This window comes from Homalodisca vitripennis, chromosome 1 (genome assembly GCF_021130785.1).
Source record: "Homalodisca vitripennis isolate AUS2020 chromosome 1, UT_GWSS_2.1, whole genome shotgun sequence".
In the NCBI taxonomy this organism is placed as follows: Eukaryota; Metazoa; Arthropoda; class Insecta; order Hemiptera; family Cicadellidae; genus Homalodisca; species Homalodisca vitripennis.
In genome coordinates, this window is record NC_060207.1 from 24,019,429 (window position 1) to 24,041,687 (window position 22,259).

Genomic DNA, 22,259 nt, shown 5'->3' on the forward strand with positions numbered 1-22,259 from the left:
AATATATATATTTTTTCTTCAAGAGAACCTGGATACTATTACATATTTTCTAAACCTAGATAAAATGAAGAATAAATTGGCTATCTCAGATTTTAATATTTATAATATTAACACACTTTACTAGGGGTAGTCCCACCATTTTTCAATCAAAACAATTTAGTGCAGTCATTATTTATGGTTTATGCATAATATTTTTATATCATAAATATCACCACATTTTCCTAAAAATAATGTATCACACGTATAGGTTTATAGTAGAAATGTATTTTTTTTTACAAAATGTTTAAAGTACGGGTACAAAACACTCAAAAATGGCCTGCGATCTGAGGAAAAGTGACTGCCTGTTCGAGGGTTAATGTTAATGTTAATGTTAATGTTCGAGGTTCGATCATTTACACATATAATATTTTATTATAGTAAGAAGATATCTAGTAGTAATATCCGCGTATACAGAATAAATTATCCTGAATATGATTCTGAGATTGTTCTGTTTTACTCAGTTTGGTGAGAATGTTTACCTTACATGTAATTAATTACACAAACTACATAATGTTGCACGTCTAATGTCGTTACTCACGTAACGGGATGTCCGACCTCCCGGTTCTCGTACGGGTTGTAGTATTCGTCTTTAAGCGTTTTCTCTGAAGAGCTTGGAACGACAAATACTGTTTTCAGCGCCTCTTGCTTTTCACTGTAACAGTGTTACAACAGAATTTTACAACAGATATATCTGATCTAACTGTAACACTTTGTTATAATATACAGTATTATATGTAATGTAGTGTAACAAAACTCCACACAAACTTTAGGACATCTTTCCTTGGGCCAAGAGTTTAAATATTTAGGGGTACCATTTACCATGCATTACATCCACATTATTTACTAGATCTTTATGGCCTAGGTGTCAAAATGTTTGTAATTAGATTTAGCAACTTTTATTTTTCTTTAAAGGACTTGATAATGTTATCAGGTTTACGGTATTAAGCTTTATTAAGAAATGAAACCGATGTCATCTTAAAACGTGACAAAACAATAAAATATTAATTTTTCTCTTTATTTCAGAATCAAAGAAATATAATTATACCAAATTTATGTTATATATCTTTACTGGTTTCTAAAATAAAAACTAAAAACACACACAGATACATTAGTTGCATTTAGTTTTTAGCTCCTCTTCTTCAATGGAACAATATCCTAAAGTTTTGTGTAGAGTTTTCCTATACCCTGTATTATTATCTGACTTGGATTAAAAAAAATATTAGTGAATGTTTTTACTAGAAGGCCTCCATTGAGTTTCACTAGTAACCCATACAACCTATTGATACAAGATCTATACATACTTGCACCCTATACGTTGTCAATACTGACACCCAAAGCCTCAACTCGCAGTACAGTCGCAACCACAATCGGACACCATTAACTGGACAGTACGCATAAACATTAGCAGGAAGTATGGACGTCATGACATTTTAGTAAACAATCCATCCATGACAATCTAAGTATGACAAGCGCCGCTCTATTGTGATTTATTCACAACAGTTTTCCCAAGCCCTCCTTTCTTTTCTAGTCCTCTAATTAAACTCAATCTTCTCCAGTAACTGAGCTGCATTTTAGTTGCCATGTAAATGCGAGTACCATTGGCCATCTTGTATAGCTTAATACATTTTTATATTTTTAAATGTATCTGTGAAACCAACACAACTCATGAAGAAAGAAATGTAATATCATGAATGTATAACTTATTATTTAATTAATTAATATACAATAATACAACAAATAATTATATTTCTTTCACTCTGTGTTTCACTAAGAGGTTACTTCAAGTTTTAGTGTTCTATTTATTGTTATGTTAGCGAAGTTATATTCTGTTGCCAACTCAACAAACGCAATGAATTATTTTAGACACTATTTGTTTTTATACATGTGAATTAAAAATTTTATTTCAGAAAATTTGCGCTTTGAAATCTTTTTTTACAGACACTTGAAGCGTTATCACAATTGACTTGTACATTGATAAATGGATTTCATGAATACCTCTTAATCTCCGAGTATGGCGGTGGAGAGAGTGACGGCGTTGACCCCACCAAGGCTGGATTGTCGTAGCCCATCTGCAAAATAAAATATTGTAATTGTAATGTTGGTATAAATACATAATATACTTCATCTGTGATTATTGTCTTAATCACCTATTCTTTTCCCACCACCAAACATTTTATATGTGTCCGGGAGGCGAGTTTTCGTAAAATCAAAAGAATTTCACCTGAAATAGGGATATAGCCAATAGTTAAGTTATTGTTTGGGGAGGTTGCAATAGGCGGGTTGCAAATAACTTAAAAAAAAAAACAATAGGAGATATTTTTCTCAGATATTCTTAGGTGTCAAATTTTAGGGCCATTCGTCTTACATATAATATATGAACCAATAATAGCTATGTTTTCTGGTTCATATTGCAAATAGGAAGTAACATCAACAAAGATGATACCTTAGGAGTAGCGAAAACCTGGCAGCCATATTGATTACTGATTTATCAGATTGATCCACGATCTCTTAGGAGCGTAGTGAAACAACCTTGACTTTGTCTAAACAATAAAGTTACAATGAATTTACTTCATTCCGGATATTTTTGCGAAATACTTATAAAATGTCAAACGATACTTAATTCTCACATAATTCATCAAGTAAAAAATATGGCCGTAATTATCGTTGTTGTCCAGTCGCCGCTAATACAGCTGGTCCTATAGGTCTCCACAACGAGACCGAAATACTTCAAGATTGTAATTGTAATAGCAATTTTTTTCCTGTTCAGACATTATGATAGTCATGTTACAGCCATGGAAGACTAAGAATATAAAAATAAATATATTATTAAAAAATCTGCCAACTGCCGTTGGCAGATTTTTATCGATATATTTTATCGATGAATCAGAGAAAGACAATCTTTCTGTTCTATTCCAACGCCCAGATATAACGCAGGCCGATTGTACGGTCTGCAAGGAAGTGATTGTAGCTGGCCTTGATCGTTATTTCGCCCTTCGCATTTCTCAGGATACGAACACGTGTCTATCTCTTCAGCTAAACCTGTCAGACAAAGCAGTCCATCTTGAGGAACGGTGTCTGCTCTGGGGTCATTCTGTTACAATCAGTTTTTGATTATAACTTTATCGTGCATAATATATTTAAAATCAGCAATAACTCAAAATGCCTTAAATTTAATACTTAAACAATATTTACACTCGAATTTCTTAACGTCCGGATGGCAAGGTTGAATGGTTTATAAATCCTCGAAACTCAAATTCGATCAATAGAATTTAAAAATTGTCTCACAGACCGTATGAGGAAAAAATAGTACAAGTAATTCATTATTATCGCGAACGATAATCTCATCACCCGAGCCTTCAAGTGTGATTGAAGGTATTGTTTACTTTAACATATAATGCGTGTATTCTGATAAGTGTCATATTTTCTACAAAAATATCTTTCTAGTTCTGCTTCAGTTTTATCGAATATAACGATAAGTTAATATTATATTATTATTAAATACAAAACATAACGGCACGTGTATTAAGTTGCATCTATTAGGTATTTCTAAGTATCATATCCCAACATGTACTGTTTTAATTCTTTTACCTAAGTATATAAATAACGGCCTGTGTGTTACCTTCGATCTTATAGGTATTTCTAAGTATCATATCTCAACATGTACCTACGTTTTAAATTCTTTGTCCTAAGTATATAAATAACGACACGTTTGTTACCTTGCATCTATCTTAATAATTACTGTTTAAATTCTTTTACCTAAAATTATCAAATAACGGTACGTGTGTTACTCTGCATCTAATAAGTATTTCTGAGTATCATATCTCAATATAATATTTTTTTGATTCTGTTACTTAAATATATAAATAACGGTACGTGTGTTACCTTGCATCTATTAAGTATTTCTGAGTATCATTATATATTGTTTTATTTTTTTTCTTAAGTGTATAAATATCGGCACATTACATTTCATTTAAAAAGTATTTCTGAGTATCATATCGTAATAAGTATTATTTTAATTCTTTTTCCTAAGTATATAAATAACGGCACGTGTGTTACCTTGCATCTAATAAGTATGTCTAAGTATCATATCTTAATAAGTACTGTTGTAATAAATTTACCTGAGTATATCAAATGGGTTTTTCATTCCAAGCTGAAATGGCAGTAAGATGTAGATGACATCTAATTATAGTTTCTGTTCACGAATAATATTACATATATATTACATATATATATACATGTGCTGGTGATATCACTTAAGATCAACGATATGGCTAATTATATCACCCAAGTGATTTAACAGGTTGGAAGCGATGGGAGGTACGATAAGAGGTGCATATTGGACAATAAAAGCTTTGCGCTATCACCCAAAAACTATAAATGGTCTGATAAGGCTTAAAGTTTTGCCATAGAAACCTTTATGGAAAGAACCATCGTATTTCGTACAAATTTTAATAAAAAAAACTCTAATAACGACAAATTACATGAGAGAACAATGCGGTGTTTATTAAATTTTATATATAATTATATAAAAGTGTAATAGTAACTCGATTATGACCCTTACCAATTGTAAATGAATAATCTCAAATTTTGCACAACAAACTAAAATCTAATTTCATTATATATATATATATATATATATATATATATATATATATATATATATATATATTGTTATATGTAAAATCTGGCATCCCATTCGAATGTTTGAGAACGTCTACCCTCACGTCAGACAAAGGTATGGAATGTAACCAAAATAGCTAACTTAAATTTAATATTCCTTGTATTCAGTTTAACAATATCATTCAAAAAAACATTTTTAGAGTGATCAGTTCTTGCTAACAAATGTTCCATATTGCAAAAGTGAGTTGTACCAACAAAGGCTGGTGTACAATGTTCGTTCTTGTTATTATTGTATACTCTACGAAAACTTTCCTATAATTTTTCTCATTATACTAGAAAATAAATTATGACTTTAAACTTTAACCTCCACCCTTCAAATAAATCCAAAATAATAAAGGTTTACAAGCCATATGTACGAAGTGAGCCTGGATTACATACTTCAAGGAAACCTGCGAGATACTGTTTTCCATTTTGATTCTTAAATCAATCAAATATAAACAAATGCTTGTGTTTAGAATCAAAGTGAAAATAACTTGAATTGATACACATTTTTTTATTTTCTTAAAGAGTTACCTATCTATCTCATGTACGCTTATTTGCATACTGTAAAAAACAACTTTTTTGAAAAACCGAAGAGTACCTATGACAGCACAAAATATTTCTAGTAGAATTTATTCCCTGCGCCTTACCTTCCCCTGAGACGTCCCTGAAGAGTCCATTATCCTGAGTCCTGTCCTTGCTGTAGAGTATGATGACGGTCAGCCTCCCAGATCCCGTGCCTGTGCGCCTCTGAGAGCTCTGCAACAAACACCCGATATTAAAGTCTCCTCTGACCCCATTCCAGCCACGGGCCATTCTCTAGCTCTTCAGATAACGCGTATCACCTCGTGGAAAAAGTGTTTTGTTTGTTGGGCATGTCGCAATGCCCTCGAGCGCTTATACCTTCATTGGCTAGGTAAAGTTTGTTCAGAGAATTTGGGATGCTACAACCAGAGTTTGAAATAGTTCAAATTAAATTGAGTATACAAATGAATGATAATGCACTTTGTATTCATGCAGCTTACATACTTGGTTGAAAATGCTATTTTACGTTATCCCAATGTATACATTCTCATGAGACAGTGAATAGGCTTCACATGAAATATACTTCTGTTCAAAAATGTAAGCACTGTCAGTATACATGCTTGCTTATTTCTTCCTTTTGACTTCAGTTTTAGGCTGGAAGCCGAAAAGACAATACATATATCAATTGCTTTGAAAACTTAAGTTGCATTGAAGTCAACAAAGATGAAACAAATTCCAAGACCGATTATCCTGTAGCGGAACAAGCATTATTACAGAATTATAATGCTACAAACAGACAACCTAGGTCTGTGGCTTTGTATGGAGTAAAACACACATTGAAACAAATTCCAAGACCGATTATCCTGTAGAGGAACAAGCATTATTACAGAATTATAATGCTACAAACAGACAACCTAGGTCTGTGGCTTTGTATGGAGTAAAACACACATTTATATAAATTATTTACGTAGACATTCCTTATACCAAACCGCATTGGATGAACTTAGAAGTTCTCAAACTATTAAATTTATAGCTTTTTGAAAGCTTTATCCATACCACATCATTAAAGTATACCTGTAACACTGTCTACCCTGCAGAATAGACTGAGTGGTTCAAGGAGTTAGTATGAGTAAAGGGAGTTATAACTCTCAAGACGAGTTGTTAAATAAAACAACACTTCGGTTTGTTATATTAGGCATAGGTAAGTACTGCAACACTGGAGGACCGATATTATCATTTTTAATGAGAATTCGCTAACGTAGCTCACGTTACTCCTTGACGTACTAACATAACAATAATAATTAACAGAGTTTCTGGAATGGAAAATCATGGAGGTTTTATTCCGAAAAGCTACTTACTTGTTTAAGATAAGGAATTGTTGCACGTTGGGTTTCAAGGTAATAGCCGTGAGCGATAAGCTATACCTAATTAAACATCCCATGGAGCGTCATTTGGAAGAACACAATGGAGTATAAAACTTCACGGACAACTTCTGGGAAACAAGCGGAAACTGAGTCAGTGATTGCATACAATATGCTGTTATAGTGTACAATAACTCTGCAATTCTCTAAACACTACTCCTTTATTCTCCTTTTCCGCTCCTTGATGCACGAGGTCCCTGGATTTCTCACAACCACTCAGAGACGACGTTAGACCTTTTCCTTCTTCATTATGTTCTTACTCGGTTATTGAAAATGATCATAATCGAGCGGTTCTTTTTTCTAATAGATGTGCATATTTACTACATAGGTTCTCGATGTTTTAGTCTTTAATGTAGAACTCTTCTAGACCTAGTTATTCTTTTCCATTCTGTATTTTTAAAATTTCTCGTCACTAGGTTTAACTATACAGTACCAGTGCTCAATTGTTCCGTCACAAGGAAGCAACTGGTTTAACTATGCAGTACCCGAGCTCAATTGTTCCGTCAGAAGGAGATAACTGGTTTAACTATGCAGTACCCAACTATGCTCAATTGTTCCGTCACAAGGAGGCAACTGGTTTAACTATGCAGTACCAGTGCTCAATTTTTCCGTCACAAGGAGGCAACTGGTTTAACTATACAGTACCAGTGCTCAATTGTTCCGTCAGAAGGAGATAACTGGTTTAACTATTCAGTACCCAACTATGCTCAATTGTTCCGTCACAAGGAGGCAACTGGTTTAACTATGCAGTACCAGTACTCAATTTTTTCCGTCACAAGGAGGCAACTGGTTTAACTATACAGTACCAGTGCTCAATTGTTCCGTCAGAAGTAGATAACTGGTTTAACTATGCAGTACCCAACTATGCTCAATTGTTCCGTCACAAGGAGGCAACTGGTTTAACAATGCAGTTTTAGCGCTAAATTGTGTTCTCCGTTCTGTCCTAAACCCTCCTTTATATTATTTTAATTCTTATTGATCATGATCTGAAAAGTCTTTAGTCCAAATCATTTTGAGTGTCGTGGTGTACGGTCTGTCGTGGCGTCGGGCTTCGGATCTGAGATAGAGCAGGTTCGAATCCTATCTTTACCGAAGCACTTTATGTCGGTATTGTCGTCTTTGTATTACATCATCTGTCCCTCTTGTCATGTTTGATACAATCTTCGGAAAGACCAGTGGCCCATGAAAACAGGCAGAATAAAGCTAAAAAGGAGAATGGCTTCTATTTGACAAAAATGGAATGTATCAATGAATCCGAAATTAGCCCTCAGGTCCAAAAAGCTGCCTACATATTTGGATAATAGAGAAAAAGGTTTTAAACTCTCGTTCTTTGAAATTGATGATGGTGTTTTTTATTGTGTTTTATTAATAATTTGCGTAATCTAGGTTCTCTATTGCATTATCATCCATTTTGTCAACAATTATTATCGAATTAAACTTTGATGGCAGATTTACAAATCAATCTCAACTTTTGAAAATGTACAACTAAAATTTAAATACCAATGTCGATAAACATACCAGATCATATTCTATTAATTGTTTGTTCACATCAGTGATCAGCCTCGATCATTGGATATAGTCTTATAGATGTCGTTTCATTAAATTAAGAAACTTGGTTAAGATCAAAAGAAATCAGGGTTCGGATATTTACTAGAGTTGATAGTATTTTCATAGGATTTGATTATATTTTAACCAGGTCTAATTGATAAATATCATATGAAATGAAAAATGTTGAGTTAGAGCTGTAAAGCTCCCTAACAATAATTGAATACAGAAATATGTAAACTTTTAAAATACTTATTCTTTATAATAAAATGTTAATAATAATAATATAACTCTTAATGAAAGATAAAGAAATAAGTTAACAATGTGAAAGAGAAAAAAAGAACAATAACACATTTAACCGTTCGAACATACAGTCTGACCTCACACATCGCCCGTCACCCCCACAGTCCCCCCCCCCTACAGTAGTAAGTACCATGTGTGATCTTTTCATGTGAATCTGTAGAATCCTTAACTATACGACTCAGAATATATTTATGGTACAAACACCATCCGGTTGTCCACTACCTTGACACTAATTCATACATACGCGAACTGATTACATATTGAACAGAATTATCCAGTGACTCCGTGAGCCGGCCAGATCTGGGACAGTCGAGTGCGGGGTGTGGGCCAATGTCAAGTGAGCACAGGTATCAGCTGTTGGGCAAGACAGCCAGGTAAGCCCCCGCTGGGAGAGACCTCGTGATAACCAGACAATACACGCACTGTTGACAGGTCAAACACTCGCCAGGCTCGATAGTTTCAGATAACCTAAAAACTTATCTCAGGCCAACTTCCACGTAACTAGGGCCTGATTTTCAACTGCAAAGTGTCGAGATGCCCAACTACGTTTAGTTTGATCAGCCTCCACGCCAGCATTGGACATAATAGAACTAGAATAAATCGTTGAGTGGTCTATTACGGAGAGTTAACCTGTTGAGTAGCTGAAAGCGGTTCCAAAAGAGTACTGACGGTTCATCACCAAGTAGCCGTTTCATCCCAAATAAGTAATAACGGTTATAGCCGTTTCATCCCAAAAGAGTACTGACGGTTAAAGCCGTTTCATCCCAAAAGAGTGCTGACGGTTATAGCCGTTTCATCATAAAAAGTACTGACGGTTATAGCCGTTTCATCCCAAATGAGTAATGACGGTTAAAGTCGTTTCATCCCAAAAGAGTGCTGACGGTTATAGCCGTTTCATCCCAAAAGAGTGCTGACGGTTATAGCCGTTTCATCCCAAAAAGGTACTGACGGTTATAGCCGTTTCATCCCAAATGAGTAATGACGGTTTTAACCGTCCATCACTGCCTTGTTCCAATAATCAATATTACGGCTGTTTACGTTCTGCAGTGGCGTTCTTACGCACTATTGTGACTGGGAAAAGTTCAAAGTAATAGTCCGGTAAAATAAGGATGCAACCTCGGAATGAAAGATAATAAGCTAAAAATTTGCATACGTCTTTATTTTGATGGTATAAAACTTACCTCAAAAGTCTCATATAATCACGTGTACGCGTCTTTAGATATTTAAGGTCAAAGTTCATGAAAATCAGTTTTTTGCAAATATCTCGTTTCCCTTACGCTAAATGGAACTTTGAAGGTGGTTTAGAGAAATTGTAGAACGGAAAATCCTCTTCAACTTTTGTCTGAAGTAATTTTATGTACGTTCAACCCCTTTTTGAGATACAGCGCAAAGAGTAGGGGACCGCTTACCTGTATATACGATAATGCGAGGTCAGCCAGTAGAATACAATAAATAAATGAGTTATATTGTTAATTATTCACTTACTATTATTATTATTACTTAATACTATTATTATTGTTAGCATTATTATCATTTATTATTTAATATACCATATTTATAGATATTAATTATAAATTATATATTCTCTAAATAATACTTATTTTATTTTTACAAAACATACAATATTAAAAGAAATATTTCAAATGAAGTTTAATTATATAATTATTTATTGATCCAATAATCAATTTATTAAAATTACAAGTATAAAATATTTGTTTTCATTATTAGTAATTAATATTTTTGTTTAAATTTTCTCCTTTTTTATTGTCTTCTTCTCCTCCTCCTCCTCCTCTCCTTCTTCTTCTTGTTCTTCTTGTTCCTCTGGCTGTTCAATATCGGATTCATTTTCATCATTCTCGTTTACTAAATTATCAGAATAGAAAGATTCAAGAATATCATGTGCATATTCACTTTCTTCATTGAAACCATCTGAAGTTGATGAAGCGTTGAGGCATGATTTGTCCATTACACTGCCCACAAATTAAAGTGCATCGCAATCCTGATTTCCTGCATCCGCAATTAGAAGCACAACCTTTTTTGCAATTGCAAAATATTGTATTCAGCAGTTCTTCTGGTGCTGGTGGTAATAATGTTGTTATTGGTCCCAGGAGTTTGATTTTGCAGTACCCAGCCGAATTCCTGGGGTTCTAAATCATTTCCCAACCTAATTTGGGTCTAATAATAGACACGAAGGATATGCTGACGAGCTGCTGTACTTGAAGGAGGAAGACTTGATAACTGCACTAGTTTGTTGAGTCTTGTTGATTTGATGAACTGGGTGTATCGAAAAGAGTCTATATCGTCTTCTGATTTCGGAGCATTATACGTTGCTAAGAAAATACGTACTCCATTTTCAAATACTTCTTGTTCAGAGCAGTTTTTTTGTTTAAATAGTTCAGCTGATTGATTTAAATCGTGATGTTTTTCGAACATTTTAATAAACGATATTTTACCTTTTTTATAAAGCCCAGAAGTCGCATCACATCCTCTAAATGCGTGTAAAAAATAATATGTGTTTTCTTAGAAATGAGGTATTTATCAAAACTTTTCGATGAATACAGTTTTGTCTCCACATTATCCTTACACTTTTTTTGAAAACAAATTTCTTGTTGATGTGATTGAGCACTTCATATCAAGATAACTAGCAAATCAATATCTTCGCCTACAATGACAGAAGTTTTTTTTTTTTAAGTTCAGACTCTGCAATAGCTGTTTCTACAATGAGAACATCAGCATCATCTCTGGCTTGGTTTTGTAGTGATATTAACAGTTTTTTAATTTGATGATAAGCATGTCTATAAATATTTTTTTTATTAGATGATAATAATAAATAACAATAATAATAGTATTAAGTAATAATAATAATAATATTAAATGAATAATTAACAATTTAACTCATTTTATTTATTGTATTCTACTGGCTGACCTCGCATTATCGTATATACAGGTAAGCGGTCCCCTACTCTTTGCGCTGTATCTCAAAAAGGGTTGAACGTACATAAAATTACTTCAGACAAAAGTTGAAAGAGGATTTTCCGTTCTACAATTTTCTCTAATCTCCTTCAAAGTCATTTAGCGTAAGGGAAAAAAGATATTTGCAAAAAACTGATTTTTCATGAACTTTGACCTTAAATATCTAAAGACGCGTACACGTGATTACATGAGACTTTTGAGGGTAAGTTTTATACCATCAAAATAAAGACGTATGCAAATTTTTAGCTTATTATCTTTCATTCCGAGGTTGCATCCTTATTTTTGCCTTATTTTACTGAGTTATAATTATTATAGCAAGGTGGTGTCTCCTAGTGGCAGTATAATTAATTATCACAGCTTTGCCGCCAAATGTCTTGTCATTTTTAGCGCCAACTCCTCAATACGCTATTCTCAGTTATTGTACTGGAGTAAATATGACCGTTTTGTGAGTACTGTGGTTAAATGAGTGATTATATGGACTAAAGTTATCTTATTAAGGTACATGCGATCAAAAACCCTTCTTTTATTAGTGAATATAAACGAAAAGAAACTGCTTATGAGTACACTGCCTGTTAATTTGCATGTTTCAAACATTAAAATGTTAAAGGTAGTTAAAACCTACTACCACGTAATTAAATGCTGATTTTCAACTTCAATGTGTCTAGATACACAACTTTGGTTAGTGTGTTGATCTCCACGCTAGATTTGGAAATAATAAAACTAAAGTAATCGTTAAAAGGCATATTAAGGAGAGTTTTAATAGTTTTGACATTTTAGTGTTGAGTGTTATTCAATTTTTTGTGTTTTTTAGCATCTTTACAACTTTTTGACACTAATTTCAAGAGAAATCGTGTACATTTTTTCATACAAAATAAATAATATGTGGAAAGCATGAAAACCTTCCGTTAATATAAAGTTATCTTATTCTTACAAAGGCGTCAATAAATGTGTCTGGGACCAAGGAAGCAAAGTTAACTACAGTTAACGTTCTCGTTAGTAATATATTAATATATTGATTATAATAACTAATTTGCATTGACGAAATCAAATGATTTCTACCCAGCTAAATCCTACTTCTACAGTGGGCGGATTCGTTAATAACGGCTCCTATTCACTGATAACACTCAATGGAGAAACAAAAGTGTCAATCTGTTCAACTGAATTGTTCAAACTGTTCAAGTCTACAATGTTTAGTTAAATATTGTTATACGTACCGGTAATTACGAGTTCGCACACGATACTTATTTAATACATTTTTAATACGTTGCACTAATTTTATCATTTTAGCACTATTTTTTAACGTTTCGATAAATACAAAAACGTAGGTGTTAATAAAATATGTTGTAGGAATTTGTATTTAAATTACCTTTCAGCAGGCAGAATATAGTAGACCTATTATTAATATAAATTTTCATTTTTTGACTATTTCATGAATCTAAATTATAAATAATTAAACTAACCTAAAGTTCCGTTTAAATAAAAGTTTGCTGGAATCGAATTAGTTTTGAATATTTAAGTAAACACGTTTTGCGCCAAATGAATTTAACCATAACGGGAAACAGTCACTTTGTTAGTAAGTTAGTTATCGTTATGAGATATTAAAGTATTTGAGGCAAATTATAATTTTGAGAGAATTTTGAGATAACCAACAAACTCATTTTAATAATTTATTATTACCGAGAATAGTTTTAATGAGCCACAGTCTGATTTCCTAGCTTGAATAAATACTTGGCAAATAGTTATGATTTAATTGATTGAGGTCTTCAGTCCAGTATCTCATTTTTAGGTTCCGACCTTGAATAAGATTTATCTTGACAGGAGGAAGAGATAAAAAAAAAACACTGCACAGTATCAACGAGATGGTGGTACACGAGCTGATAACACAATCAGACTACTGATTAGTGATAAACACCGGTTCTCGAATGTGACTTGTTACCGCTGCACATGGACGTCTCTGTAAGCTGCGATACTGATAACATGCACACGTTCTTCGCGTTGATCGTGCTTTATCTCGCTGAGAAGCAGTGTTTTTACGACACACGGAGTCAGATCGCAAAAAAGTGTAAAGAATAACGTATCAGATATGAATAGAAATGAGTGTAGGTGTTTAAATGGGTGTAAATTGCCTTTCGCAAATCTTGTGTAGCAGTTGAAATATCATACTAATAAGTATGTAAATGAAAATCTTGCTGGACTTTAATTCGTTTTTATATAGAAATTAATTTCAATTGATATGTTTTCATGAAATAAATATTAAATATTTAATTTTAAAATAAACTATTTTCATGCAATTGTAGTGCAAGCTTAACGACTACACAACTAGGAAAACCCGTAGAATCATTGTTCAAACTAAAGGTTTTCTTTTGTAGCCACTAAAATATATTGTTAAACTACCTGTAAAATCACATGTTACAGATTTTTCATTTTGATAGGTTACATGTTTCTTTAGGCTATTTATAAATTAGCATAAATGTGGAACATAATTATAATCATTAAATATCATACAAATGTTTTACCGTTCTTATAGTCCTTATTACGGTTTCAATTTTATTTTACCTGCCTTATGTTTGTTAACTTGTAGTTGCATCTATACTTATAATTTACATTTTAAACTTACAATTATGTTTTAAAAATTCAATCCATTCTATTACAAATAGTACAGGGAATTTGAAATAGTTGCAAATTGTAACACTTCGTAATAAGTCAAATTAGCTCTAAATGCTAAAACAATCAAAACCGTTACAGTAGTTTTTAACTCTTGCTTAACTGCTATATTGTTTGGGTAAGAATTGTAAAATACAAAGACAATAAACCATTTATCTAAGCATTTTCCGACTGAGGGAAAATTTGTGAACATTTATCAGTTCCACATCAGGGTAGTGCTTAAATGGATGTTCCACTAATAAAATGCAATACATATCGCAGTAAAGTCTGATATACTATATCTAGAAGACAATTAACATTATTTAATTTAACAATTCTGGAACAAGAAAATTATTTTTTTCTTTTTACATATATAAATCAAGTCGCATTACAAAAATTTAAGTATATGAGAGATATTGTAACATGCGTCTTATAACGTTAAGACCTTGAAAAGAAAGGACCTGACCAGTCAACCTCGGTGAATTACATAAATGTCAGGCACCGCCCGACACTGTTACACTTCCTAGCAGCTTGTTATTTAATAACAACTATATTAAGTTTGTTTGGACTGCTTATATTCATACACGGGTTTTAATACTATCCATAAAATCAAAATCATAGAAAACAAAAGTAAGGCAAATGATTCACTTCGTTTTTAGAAGTCCCTTTTTAAATCTTATATTAGATCTTTGTCTCTGGGATTCAAATTCATCCTATTTATATATTCGTAAACGTATCTAAAAGATGTCTCTTAATTAATAGAGCCAAGGCAACTTATGAATGACAACAAGATCATGAACATTATTATATGTTAAAACAACAGGAACGTTAATTTTATGTGTCTTCTTCTTCGTGAAGCAATCTACATGAAGCACAAAATAAAAATTGACAGACCATTAGATACTTAAACATAATTGAGATACAGCACCAAAGTCGGAAGACGCACAAACGAAATACCACGATGCAACAAAACATACTGTAAAAAGTTGTACATTAAAAACACAAAGTGACATCCGGCACAAAAGTCAGAAGAAGCATAAACGAATTCCAGGAAGTAAAAAAAGTATCGCAACAACACATTTAGTAAAAGGTTTTACATTAAAAACACAACGTTAGATACGGCACAAAAGTTAAAAGAAGCACAAACGAATTCCAGAAGGTAACACACGTTATCGCAACAACACATTCAGTAAAAGGTTTTACATTAAAAACACAAAGTTAGATACGGCACAAAAGTTAGAAGAAGCACAAACGAATTCCAGGAGGTAACACACGTTATCGCAACAACACATTCAGTAAAAGGTTTTACATTAAAAACATAAACACAAGTGAGATCCGGCACAAAAGTCAGAATAAGCATAAACGAATTCCAGAAGTTGAAAAACGTTATCGCAACAAAACATACAGTCAAAAATTTTACATTAAAACACAAAGTGAGATCCGGCACAATAGTCACAAGAAGCACAAACGAATTCCGGGAGTTGAAAAACGTTATCGCAACAAAACATACAGTAAAAAGCTTTACATTAAAAACACAAAATGAGATCTGGCACAAAAGTCAGAAGAAGCACAAACTAATTCTAGGAGGTGACACACATTATCGCAACAACACATTCAATAAAAGGTTTTACATTTAAAACGCTAACACAAGTCAGTGAGATCTGGCACAAAAGTCAGAAAAAGCACAAACGTTTTCCAGGAGGTAACAAAGACTTGCACCATAGCAGGTAAGTTACAAATAGTGGTAAAATTCTCAATGTATCTATCTGTTGATCTTTCTTTCATGCATAATAATGTGTTTAGAACACCTGGGATAAAGGGATGTACCTCGAAATTTTGCGTCGTGTTTTTGTGAGTGTAACTCATAATGACGATAAGGGTTTCTAAGTAATCTTGTTCTCTTTGCATACTATTAACCGTCATGGATGATATATGCAAAGTATATATTTAGCATTAGTAGGCTACATCTACTACACCATTGTTTTTGCAGACATTACTTATCGCATGTGTATTGCACAGGCCTGAAGTACTATTCAAACTCTAAAGTAATAAAAGATAAGGTTGTCTCATAAAAATACCATATAAAGAGAAGAGCTAATCCGTTGCTAGAACTACTCCTAGTCTTACCTACGTCCTTGAATGTATCTATTATAATGTCTTATTCAAAATACAAGATTTATACTACTTGGAAATTCTCGCATAGTTATTTTTAACGAAAGCGAAACAGAAAATTTAATGGAAAGTGCCTTTTATGCTTCAGATAGTGGGATTAAGTTTTCAGCTTCTGTCAATGTTTATCCCTATTTAGGAATTTGCAGCAATAAATAGCATTAGCTTATCTGAAAACTAAAACATTATCCAAGGCCCCTGATAAAGCTATCAGTTAATACGCAGAACAACTACTAAAATTATAATTTTCATATCCTTTTTAAGTTACGTAATCCTATTTGAGCTAACTTCCTTCGATTCTATATTTGAAATAAAATGTATTTACAACGTGAAAAACATATTTTGCAATATTGTTTTATCTCCACATCCTACACAGTTTTTATGCTTTAAGGTGTCATAACGCTACTTTCCTTTTTCATGGGTTTTACGCAAAGCTCTCAGTATAGGATCTGAGACCCAGTTTATATTGTATAAGCACAAAACCTGGCTTTTCTTGAAATCCATAGAGTTTTTCCTTAGAAAGAAATGGCTCGTTAGCCAACGTAGTTATGGTGGTGGTATAAATGGGAAGGTAACCAAAGGTTTAATAATATTAAACTGTCCGTTTTGTTCTTAACTTGTATTTTTGTAGCTTCACTCAATTAGAACCGTACACATTAATAAGAGATTCACTAGATAAGTTACTGAAACTTTTGCTATTGGACTAACATTGCCTGACTTACAAAATTGCTTGAATATACAAAAGTATGGAGTTTCTGATTTTTTTAATAGTCTTAAATATCAAATTAAAGAAATTATTATGAATTAAAACAATTTTCTCCTCTAGTTAAATATATAATTCCTTCTAAATAATCAATAATCCAAATCTAAATTCTTGAATAATATTGTTAAATGTAAATAAAGTTTTAAGGAAAACATTTTCCCCTTCATGTTTAAATTTGCTTTTTATCTACATTAAACTGTAACAGCTGTCTGCTACTTTAACAATGATAAAGTATACTACTGTTCCGTGACGGCCGTCTGGAACTGTAACCATGACAAAAGTCAACTACTATTCCAGACGGCTGTTTGCTACTGTAACCATGACAACTACTACTGTTACCTTGACAGTTGTCTGCTACTGTAACCATGACAACAGTCTACTACTGTTACCTTGACAGCTGTCTGCTACTGTAACCATGACAACAGTCTACTACTGTTACCTTGACAGCTGTCTGCTACTGTAACCATGACAAAAGTCTACTACTGTTACCTTGACAGCTGTCTGCTACTGTAACCATGACAACAGTCTACTACTGTTACCTTGACAGCTGTCTGCTACTGTAACCATGACAAACAGTCTACTACTGTTACCTTGAAAGCTGTCTGCTACTGTAACCATGACAAAAGTCAACTACTGTTACCAGACGGCTGTTTGCTACTGTAACCATGACAACAGTCTACTACTGTTACCTTGACAGTTGTCTGCTACTGTAACCATGACAACAGTCTACTACTGTTACCTTGACAGCTGTCTGCTACTGTAACCATGACAAAAGTCAACTACTATTACCAGACGGCTGTTTGCTACTGTAACCATGACAAACAGTCTACTACTGTTACCTTGACAGTTGTCTGCTACTGTAACCATGACAACAGTCTACTACTGTTACCTTGACAGCTGTCTGCTACTGTAACCATGACAAAAGTCTACTACTGTTACCTTGAAAGCTGTCTGCTACTGTAACCATGACAAAAGTCAACTACTATACCAGACGGCTGTTTGCTACTGTAACCATGACAACAGTCTACTACTGTTACCTTGACAGTTGTCTGCTACTGTAACCATGACAACAGTCTACTACTGTTACCTTGACAGCTGTCTGCTACTGTAACCATGACAACAGTCTACTACTGTTACCTTGACAGCTGTCTGCTACTTTAACCATGACACAAAGTCAACTACTATTTCGTGACAGCTGTTTGCTACGGTAACCATGACAACAGTCTACTACTGTTACCGTGACGGCTGTCTGCTACTGTAACCATGACAAAAGTCTACTACTGTTACCTTGAAAGCTGTCTGCTACTGTAACCATGACAAAAATCAACTACTATACCAGACGGCTGTTTGCTACTGTAACCATGACAACAGTCTACTACTGTTACCTTGACAGTTGTCTGCTACTGTAACCATGACAACAGTCTACTACTGTTACCTTGACAGCTGTCTGCTACTGTAACCATGACAAAAGTCTACTACTGTTACCTTGACAGTTGTCTGCTACTGTAACCATGACAAAAGTCTACTACTGTTACCTTGACAGCTGTCTGCTACTTTAACCATGACATAACTCAACTACTATTTCGTGATAGCTGTTTGCTACGGTAACCATGACAAAAGTCTACTACTGTTCCGTGACGGCTGTCTGCTACTGTAACCATTATAACAGTCTACTACTATTAGCTTTTAAGATTTGGATTATTACATTTATTTGATTTATTTTAAACATCTGAACTAATTCGTTCTAAATTAGGTTACGAGGTTATTTATGTAAATGCTATGGGATATAAAATGCAGCTAATGCAATAAAATTCTTTAACGTTATGATATTACCTGCAGTTTGCTTCATACTGAAGTATTTGCGTTGTTTATATCTAGTAGATAATCTTTCTAACTCTTGAACGTCTTGAACACTATCTTTTGGAAACAGGTACTTTCCAAAAATAACTACATTTTTTGGAAAATGTGTCTTTTGTAATTATTTTAGATAAATGTTACAACTCATAACTAATGGATATATTCTCGGTTCTCTAACTGAGAGATCACGGATACAAATCCAGGAGAGGGCCAATCATGCATATATTCTATAAATAGTGTATTTTGCTAATAAATAAACAGTGTACTTCAAAGCAAGGATAACTAATGCTGAGGCTTAATGAAAAAGTTATGGTCTGAACGCCATATCCGGAAGTGCCTTGTTCTGAAACTTATTTTATTGCTCGGTGATGTTATTATTCTACTCAGAAATTTTTCATAGAAATTGGTGGTCTATTTATAAACTAATAATCTACTTTTAATTAATAAACATGTTTAAATCCACATTATGTGTAGAATAAAAAATATTTTTAATCTGTACGATACTTCTTGTAACATCATCTTTGAAAACAATGTTCTTATTTAATACGATTTTTTTATTACTATACTAATTAATCTGCAAACTACAGTCATAGTAACAAATTACGCCTTCGTTTCAAAATGTATTAAAAAAAATCTTTAATTGCAGTGGATAACGAAGATTCAGTTACTTAACTCTTATAAAATTTCATTAAATTTATAACCAACCTGTGAACATCTCTGGGATTCACCGTGTTAGCATCAGTCAAGTTTGTGTTTATAGGAACTGGTATTTACTGACATCGGACCAGATCCACAAACAGCTCTCCTGACAGTCGTAACAATGGAGCGACACGTTTTAAACAATCGATTGATACATCGGCCGAAACACATGTCAGATAACATAGACACCAGAGCCCGCACAACCTAACCTATCTACTCGTAGACAACACAAGTGTAATCACCACTTCCAGAGGCTACTACTACTTGTGTTGGGAGTTGCTGGGTTGGAATTTTATGACTTTTCGTTCAACTCAAGTTCACGTAGATAGTGGCTTGTCGAATGAATTCACGTTACTCTTCCAATTATTATTCTGTTCGTTCTTCTCGCAATTAATATCAGTGTGTGTACTATAAATATAAAAATTACACTGCACTATGGTTATAATATCGAAAATAATATACGATTTGTTAATGTTATTATAATTGTTTTAAGTTTGTACTATTATTACAATTTGCTATCTCGAAAATTAAGTTCATGTTTAGTAACAAAGAGGAAGGCTCCCTTTCTACCATCCTACTTGTTAAAAAAAAGTCAAGCAACTATACAAATAGTGTGCTTAGAAGATTGTTAGGTTTTGAAATGACATAACTTACTGATTCCGAATCAATTAGTCTATGGTACAGACGATTTCCAATTAAAATAATTGTTTTTTTTTTTATTTAAAACAGAATATTGTTCATAGCGCTTCAAATTACATTTTCTGAGTAGGCATTTTGAGTTGCATTTGAAGATATGTTATAATGAGGCTCAAACAAAAGCAGTTGAAGATAAGGTTATAAACTTTTTACGGAATATAAATTAAAATGAAATCTAAAATGGATCAAGAGATTGGAATTTCAGTGACTATGAATTATATCACGATTGTTTGGATGCTACTTAAAAATGATAGACTCAAGGTGTCCCTGTTTTTAAAATGAACTTGCTTGCGATGCCGTGGTTAACTGCTAATAGAGCATTAAGAGTCGTATGTCTTCCTGTAGTATCAGCTGGTTTCTTTCGGTTTTATTGGGTGTGGTTAAAATTTTGTCTACATTTCTCTTTTTAAACGTTTGTATTTTCTCGTGGAGTAACAAGGGTTTTATAAGACATTTTGATCTTAAAGGGCTGACTATAAATAATAAAAATGTCGTAACGGATAACCGACTGAAGTTGCTCGTGATTAACATGGGATCGTGAATTAATTCTTGATATGAAACAAAACCGAATAGAAAATCGGCATGTGAATACGTGATCCATAGTGACAGAACTTATTTTCACCAATTGTTTGTCGGCAGGATTGTTTGTAAACAAAGCGACAGTTCCCGGAAAATACGGAGAAGGTCAAGTAAATCAAACGTGAGAACTACAAAGAAAACTGATTTCAAGGTCACGTCATTCTCCGGCCATTGTTGTGAACACTGAAGAAACCCAGAACAAAACTCGCACGGATTGAAAAGACGGTCCTTTTTATTGGGAACTTTGGTCCGATGTGCACCATAAATAATTCTCTCGTTTTTCATTACTATTAAAAAAATATCGATAGTTTATTTTACGTCTTTTGCAGAAACTATTTTTTTAATAGATATAATGCAGATCCGTTGATTAAAAATCTGTGTAGTGTGTTATTATAAAACTTCAAAGAATTTAGATCTTGGCTTTCTCCTTAGAGAGTAAATTTAAATATTGACTTGTTCCAAGAAGATTGAGAGTATCAAACTAGCGATTTACTAAACAGATAAAAAGGTATCTTACTGTTTGTGATAAATAAAGAAATCTAATGAGTATTTTTGTAATACTTCAAATATTTTTAGGTATGAATTCAGGATGACAAATATAGAATAATCAGGAGTTACATATTCCGATTTTATCGAATTTAGAGATAGTAAAATAATTTGTTTTCAAATATTGTGATCTGTAAATGTACAAAGCTTAATCAGAAATTAAAAATGAATACAAAATGTTGAAAAGAGTATGAATTTTTGTTAAATGGTTACAAAACTACACACACACACACACTCACACACACACACACACACACACACACACACACACACACGCACGCACGCACGCACGCACACGCGCACGCACGCACGCACACACACACACACACACACACACACACACACACAGTCAGTTATACAAATTGAGCTCAATTATGTATATTAGAAAGAATATGGAGAGATATAAGTTGAGAACATGTCCTGTGAGTACTCGCTTATCTAATGTGATTGATATTGAGACTCCCATTTATTTCAAAGAGATAGGAAGAAAAAAGTTTTGTTATTCAGGAATAAAATGTTTTAATGAATTTGTATCACATTTTGGAAATTATATATTAATGGAACGGAAACCTAAATTCAAAATGAAAGTTTTAGAATATATTAACATTGGATCATAATGGACTGACAGTGTATATGTATGTATGTATATATGTGATATGATATATATATGTGTAAGTTGTGTGTGTATATGTATATAATTTATATTTATTTATATAATATGATTTGTACTATCTAATAATTTTTTTATATTTGTTAAATATAGATTTATAGATTGTTAAATATGTATTGTTTTATAGATTTTTATATAGATTTAATATTAAGAGAAAATCATGTTTCCTGAA

General features: G+C 33.1%; 1 protein-coding gene across 2 annotated transcripts in view; it reads right to left on the reverse strand.

Moving 5' to 3' along the window:
* The window catches only part of LOC124358298 (proton-coupled amino acid transporter-like protein CG1139), a 46,302-nt gene that overhangs the window by 11,673 nt on the left and 12,370 nt on the right, over positions 1 to 22,259 (reverse strand). For both annotated transcript variants that reach the window (XM_046810602.1, XM_046810597.1), the window contains exons 2-4: positions 5,349 to 5,457; positions 2,035 to 2,108; positions 578 to 691 (exon numbers count right to left, since the gene is read on the reverse strand). In XM_046810602.1, coding sequence (XP_046666558.1) covers positions 578 to 691; positions 2,035 to 2,108; positions 5,349 to 5,378 — 218 coding nt within the window. In that variant the 5' untranslated portion in view covers positions 5,379 to 5,457. The remainder of the gene's footprint in view (positions 1 to 577; positions 692 to 2,034; positions 2,109 to 5,348; positions 5,458 to 22,259) is intronic.